This window comes from Entelurus aequoreus, linkage group LG27 (assembly GCF_033978785.1).
Source record: "Entelurus aequoreus isolate RoL-2023_Sb linkage group LG27, RoL_Eaeq_v1.1, whole genome shotgun sequence".
NCBI classification, from domain to species: Eukaryota; Metazoa; Chordata; class Actinopteri; order Syngnathiformes; family Syngnathidae; genus Entelurus; species Entelurus aequoreus.
In genome coordinates this window covers 39,525,643-39,533,142 of record NC_084757.1, presented here as the reverse complement: position 1 = coordinate 39,533,142, position 7,500 = coordinate 39,525,643, and the positions used below count along the sequence as shown (strand labels likewise).

At 40.0% G+C, this 7,500-nt stretch overlaps 1 protein-coding gene across 2 annotated transcripts in view; it reads left to right on the top strand.

Annotated features, from left to right (window-relative positions):
* Window positions 1-6,867: 6,867 nt before the first annotated feature.
* The window catches only part of LOC133644505 (divergent protein kinase domain 1A-like), a 9,157-nt gene continuing 8,524 nt past the window's right edge, over window positions 6,868-7,500 (top strand). For both annotated transcript variants that reach the window (XM_062039033.1, XM_062039032.1), the window contains exon 1: window positions 6,868-6,992. In XM_062039033.1, coding sequence (XP_061895017.1) covers window positions 6,873-6,992 — 120 coding nt within the window. In that variant the 5' untranslated portion in view covers window positions 6,868-6,872. The remainder of the gene's footprint in view (window positions 6,993-7,500) is intronic.

Here is a 7,500-nt window from a genome sequence, read left to right as displayed (position 1 = left end):
TTTTATATACAAAAAATCTCAATTTGACCTAATAATTTGTATAGCAGATATACACTGACTACTCTAAAGTGTATCCAGTAACTGTTGAGAGCGTTGTTCTGGCAAATGAGAGACAAGAGATTATCATCACACTTCAACATCTCTGTCAGTGTGAAACAGGAAGTGCGGGCATGGGGCGATACAGGTGGCATTTGATTGGTCAGTCAGTTACGTCACGTTTGAGTGAACCAACTCGCTTGGCGATAACGTCGACTTCTCCATATTTTCATGGATAAATGTCCGCCGTTTGGTTATTATTTTAACGAGCTTATTTCCCATCCAGTATTGTACAACACAAATACGAGGTTGAAACAACATGACAACGTTGAATCAATGTCAGGTTGGGAAATGTTGGACATTTGGAAATTTCCCAAGCCGACAACGTGAATCCAACGTTAACATCAACGTTGTCTCTATTTACAAACACAACTATTTTGCAACCTTGTTTTAACGTCACTTTGAAAGGACATGAATGTATGAAGGTCTGGTGCATGCCGGGATGTATGTCCAGTTCTAGCTACAAGCTAATGCTAGTAAGGTCGGGTGTTGTGGTCATGGCACCACACCCACTGCTTGTTCGAGTCCAATAAGACAAGAAAAAGTCACAAGATTTGTTGCATTTTTGTTTTGTGTTTGTGTGTTTGCCACTTTGGAGTGTGACCTTTGTGTGCTGCTCCAAGGTCGTGGGTGCTGCAGCCAAAGAGGTTCCAAAGAGGACGAGGCGAGAGTGGATCCTCCCCCCCCCACCAAGCTGATGGAGAACGTGGACTACACGGGCCGACAATTCATCGCAAAGGTTGGCAAAGAGAAAGAAAGTTTTGCTGTTGACAAAGTCTTTGAACCAGCAACCTGACCAAGGGCTGAGCTAAGCTAGCTGGCCTCACAGCTTCTTCCTTTAATGGAACTAAGCCCATAAGAGTTTGGGAGCCCAGTCTAATTAAGGTGTGTCCAAAGTGCGGCCCTGTCATTAGCATTTTAATATTAGCATGCCAGCCTGTTTGATCATTTAGCAGGCATACACCGTAGCGTCAAATATTTTGTCACTTGACAATTGATACCTGTTAGCATGCTAACGCTAGTATATTAGCTTTTTTTAGCTCACTTTGTAGGTCAACATCTAAGATGTATTTCGATGCATGCTAACGCTACCATTTTCAACACATTTTTCAGGTACACACCTCAGAGTGATATATTTTGATACTTGACGCAAGTTACAGTTAGCATTTTAGAGTGCTCACGTTAGCATGCGAGCATTCTTTGGCTAAATTAGCAGGTAGACACCGCAGCGTCAAATATTTTGTTGCTTGACAATTGATACCTGTTAGCATGCTAACGCTATTATATTGGCTTTTTTTTTTTTTTAGCTCATTTTGTAGTTGTAGCTCGTTTTTGTAGCTAGATTTTTTTGGGCTAATTTAGCGGCGAAGCAGAGGTGTCTGTGACTGACATCCATGAACACCAATCATTGCATTCCACTAGCACAACCAGGGGGCCCCTGACTGGGTGGGGCCCAGGTAAGCCCGTGTATTGGTGTGACAGAAAATAATTGTGAAACACTAGGCTAGACCCCGCCTTCCGCCCCAATGCAGCTGAGATAGGCTCCAGCACCCCCCGCGACCCCGAACGGGACAAGCGGTATAAAATGGATGGATAGATAGGCGAGACTGGCTCAATGTAAAGACTTTCCTTGTATTTTGTCCTTTTGCTTCTTCTTGTTAGATCCACTCTGACAGAGACAGGTTTGCCCGAGTGGAGTACTTCTTGTCCGGACCAGGAGCTGACCAGCCCCCCTACAACCTCTTTGTGGTGGACCCCAAAAGCGGCTTTGTTCGTGTCTCGGGTGTTTTGGACCGGGAGCAACACTCTTCCTTCAACGTGAGTCCGCCAGCTTTGGAAACTGTCGTCCAGCAGCCAGGAAGAGTTGTTTCTTTTCTGGAGACTACGAAGGACAACAAGACAGAATATTCTGTTTGGCCGAGTTTTATCAGCAGGTCTTCTGTCGTACCTGTGAATGTTCTTCAGGTCATTGAAGCCACCCCAATGGAACTGTTCACATGGTCTTAGAAGACTTTGGGCCTCTCAAGCAGCCAGGCTTCATCACTTCATGCTCACCAACTTAGTTAGTTTTTTAGCCATAGGGCCAACAACAATCTGTTCCTCAGTTGTAATACACTTTTCCACCACTTGTGGCAGTAATGACAAGATCAAGCAAACAGAAGAAGTTTGGCGCTAAAGTCTTAGAGTTTCTTAAGTGCAAGAATTATGACTAAACTGGTGAAGCTGTATTTTCATTTGTATTTCCACTTTATTGACAGTTTAGTTCAGAAACGTACATCATAATTATTATTATTATCAATTTACTTGCAACTTATTTAATTTAGCACAACATTGTAAATTGTAAGAAATACGTATAAATATGTACATTAATTTTTCATTAGATTTTAGTCTATATGATGATGTTTATTTAAGGAATATTCATATTCATCATTTATTTAGTTAGAATGTATTTATTTTAGCACTGCATAATTGTATGTAAATGTATTTTTCATCAGTTTTTATGAATCCCCAAAAAAAGTCATAATTTTTCATTTGCACTTGAACTTTATTGACAGTTTATTTCAGAAACAAAGATTGTGGTTATTATTATTATTCATTATCAATTTAGTTCAAATGTATTTATGTTAGCACAACATAGTTTGTAAATGGTTATAAATCATTTTAATTTGAATAAATATGTACATTTATTTATCATCAGTTTTTAGAGTCTATATGATGATGTTTATTTTGGAGACCATTATTCCTTATTGATTTAGTTATGATTAATTTATTCTAGCACTGCGTAATTGTATGTAAATGTATTTTTTTCATCGGTTTTATCAATCCCATCTTTTGTAGTATATTTGATTAGTATTTATTTTTGTAATCAGCCTGACCTAAGCTGTGATAATAATCTTTGTGATTAACACATGTTTCATATCATTTGACAAGGTTGTAAACTGTAAATAGGTTAGATATCATTATTGAATATGATTAAAATCAAGAGTAATACTATTAATTCAGTGTTAATATTTAAGTAGGATCCGGGCCATCCGGAAACTAATTTTCATCTGTAGTCCCCTGGCACAGCATTTATGTATTTGACCCAATGCAAACAACCTTCCCGAGTCATGGAGCAAAAAAAAAATGTCTCTTCACTAAACTTTTTTATGATTAAAAAAAACATCCATTGATCATAAAAAAAATCAATCAAAATGACATGCATTACAAAAAATGCAAAACACGAATTTTAGCTGCTTGATATTTCTGATTGATCACAAAATTTTAAGGAAGTCGTCACTTTCACATACTCTTCGTATCCAATTATGTTCATTATATAGCCATAATATTATTGTGTTATATATATCATCTTGAATGGGATTGTGCTGGAAAATATATATATATATATATATATATATATATATATATATATATATATATATATATATATATATATATATATATATATATATATATATATATATATATAAATCAGAATCGGAAATACTTTATTAATCCCCGAGGGGAAATGAAACTTCACAACATGTCTCTTCTTTTCCGCCCTTGTCCGTTCCCTATTGGGGTAAATGGCAACAACAGGTAGGAACTAAAGTGCAGGACTGTATAAATCAAACACGTGACATCGTACAGCAAATGTGCCACAATAAGATCAAAGTCATTTGGTGCAATAATATTTACAGTACAAAATAAAAGATGTTCCATACTTAAGTAAGAAGAAGAGAGCAAATGAAATGTAACTTCCTGCACAAAATACTTCTCAGCTTTTTACATGTTGACATTTTCACACTTTGCACTCTTTTCTTGACAGCATAACACATGCAGTAGATAATGCACATTTGTCACCACAAGAGGGCGCCAACCTTTAAACAATCTTATTTTCTAGCCTGCATTTGGGAGTACAGTACATTTGGGAGTACAGTGGAGTACATTGTGGAGTACAGTACAGTACATTTAGGAGTACAGTACAGTACATTTGGGAGAACAGTACAGTACATTGTGGAGTACAGTACAGTACATTTGGGAGTACAGTGGAGTACATTGTGGAGTACAGTACATTTAGGAGTACAGTACAGGACATTTAGGAGTACAGTACAGTACATTGTGGAGTACAGTACAGTACATTTGGGAGTACAGTGGAGTACATTGTGGAGTACAGTACATTGTGGAGTACAGTACAGTACATTTGGGAGTACAGTACAGTACATTTGGGAGTACAGTACATTTAGGAGTACAGTACAGGACATTTGGGAGTACAGTACAGTACATTGTGGAGTACAGTACAGTACATTGTGGAGTACAGTACAGTACATTTGGGAGTACAGTGGAGTACATTGTGGAGTACAGTACATTGTGGAGTACAGTACAGTACATTTGGGAGTACAGTACATTGTGCAGTACAGTACAGTACATTTGGGAGTACAGTACAGTACATTTGGGAGTACAGTACATTGTGGAGTACAGTACAGTACATTTTGGAGTACAGTATATTTGAAAGTACAGTAGAGTACATTTGAGTGTACAGTAGAGTACATTTGGGAGTACAGTACAGTACATTGTGGAGTACAGTACAGTACATTTGGGAGTACAGTAAATTTGGGAGTACAGTACAGTACATTTGGGTGTACAGTGGACTACATTTGGGAGTACAGTACAGTACATTTTGGAGTACAGTGGAGTACATTTGGGAGTACAGTACAGTACATTTGGGAGTACAGTACATTGTAGAGTACAGTACAGTACATTTGGGAGTACAGTACATTTGGGAGTACAGTACAGTACATTTAGGAGTACAGTACATTGTGGAGTACAGTACAGTACATTTTGGAGTACAGTATATTTGAAAGTACAGTAGAGTACATTTGAGTGTACAGTAGAGTACATTTGGGAGTACAGTACAATTGGGAGTACAGTACAGTACATTTGGGAGTACTGTACAATAATGAACATTCACATGGTGTGAAGTGAACATTCTGAAAAGATGTGTACAATAATGAACATTCACATGGTGTGAAGTGAACATTGTGTAAAGATGTGTACAATAATGAACATTCACATGGTGTGAAGTGAACATTGTGTAAAGATGTGTACAATAATGAACATTCACATGGTGTGAAGTGAACATTGTGTAAAGATGTGTACAATAATGAACATTCACGTGGTGTGAAGTGAACATTGTGTAAAGACATGACAAGAGTGGGTGTTGTTGTGCAAACAAAGTGTGGATCCTCCCACAGAAGTTAATGACAGGAAACATCCACTTAGCCTGGCTGCTGTGTGGCTCCATGGAAACATTGTAACTGTGGAGAAGCACACACTCCCTCCTTGCTGATGAATACATCAATTGTTGCTGGAACATCATGGAGTTTATTGTCATGTCTTACTGTTCACGGCCACTAGAGGGCGGAATTACATGCTCTCTAGCAGAGTTGTAATATATCATGGAGTTTATTGTCATGTCTTACTGTTCACGGCCACTAGAGGGCGGAATTACATGCTCTCTAGCAGAGTTGTAATATATCATGGAGTTTATTGTCATGTCTTACTGTTCACGGCCACTAGAGGGCGGAATTACATGCTCTCTAGCAGAGTTGTAATATATCATGGAGTTTATTGTCATGTCTTACTGTTCACGGCCACTAGAGGGCAGAATTACATGCTCTCTAGCAGAGTCGTAATATATAATGGAGTTTATTGTCATGTCTTACTGTTCACGGCCACTAGAGGGCGGAATTACATGCTCTCTAGCAGAGTTGTAATATATCATGGAGTTTATTGTCATGTCTTACTGTTCACGGCCACTAGAGGGCGGAATTACATGCTCTCTAGCAGAGTTGTAATATATCATGGAGTTTATTGTCATGTCTTACTGTTCACGGCCACTAGAGGGCGGAATTACATGCTCTCTAGCAGAGTTGTAATATATCATGGAGTTTATTGTCATGTCTTACTGTTCACGGCCACTAGAGGGCAGAATTACATGCTCTCTAGCAGAGTCGTAATATATAATGGAGTTTATTGTCATGTCTTACTGTTCACGGCCACTAGAGGGCGGAATTACATGCTCTCTAGCAGAGTTGTAATATATCATGGAGTTTATTGTCATGTCTTACTGTTCACGGCCACTAGAGGGCGGAATTACATGCTCTCTAGCAGAGTTGTAATATATCATGGAGTTTATTGTCATGTCTTACTGTTCACGGCCACTAGAGGGCGGAATTACATGCTCTCTAGCAGAGTTGTAATATATCAATATTCTTTGCGGATTCTTTTATTTTACTGTCATTGCAATTCTAAATATTCACTACTGCAGGATGTTTTGGGGGCTGGAGCCTATCCCAGCTGGGCGGAAGGCGGAGTACACCCTGGACAAGGAAGGCGGGGTACACCCTGGACAAGTATGGCGGGGTACAACCTGGACAAGGAAGGCGGGGTACACCCTGGACAAATCGCCACCTCATCACAGGGTCTATTAGTATATAGAGCTTATATGTGCACAAAGCTTTTTAAAAACTATATTTCATAAAGATCATATTACCTTTGATTTTAGATTGTAATTATATCTCCTCAAATGAAATATTCAACAGTAAAATAGTAGAAATATTCAGCAGTGTAATGTCTTTACTTCATATTGTACAGTAATATATCATGATGAGGCTGGTTATATATATTTATATAAATGAATGTGAGGTGGAGGTGGGCGGGGGTGCTCCATCACGTGGTGCGTCCTCAGGGATGGGCATCATGTGACCAGAGCTGGTTCCAGTGGGCGTGGTCTAATGTCGAGCTCGGCTCCACTTTGCCCGCCTCTCCTCTGCTCTGCTCTCTGCGTGGCCATGGCCAGACCTCAGCTGCCATGGACCTTCTTCTTCTTCTTCTGGAAGCCTTTTCACACGCAGGTACGTGCACTCCGTGTGTGTGTGTGTGTGTGTGTGTGTGTGTGTGTGTGTGTGTGTGTGTGTGTGTGTGTGTGTGTGTGTGTGTGTGTGTGTGTGTGTGTGTGTGTGTGTGTGTGTGTGTGTGTGTGTGTGTGTGTGTGTGTGTGTGTGTGTGTGTGTGTGTGTAAGAACGCATCATCCCTCCGAGGGAATGACTTGATGTTCAAACGTCAGCCTTCTGCAGCCCCCCCCCCCCCCCCCATCTCTGTTGCCATGGCAACCCCTGCCAGGAAGCGGGCCAGCTCGTCGTCATAGTAGCGGCGTGCTGTCAAAAGTTGCCGTTCCTTCCCATGTTCTCGAACGCAACACGGCACACGGTCTGATTGACCTTCTACTGCCAATCGATGAGGTCAGAGGTCAGCAAGGTTTGGGGTGGGAAATAGGAGGACAAGGAATCAAAACAAACGTACGATTGACAATTAAATCAGTGAATAAAAAGGCTGGGAGGAGTTATCCAATCACAGCTGCA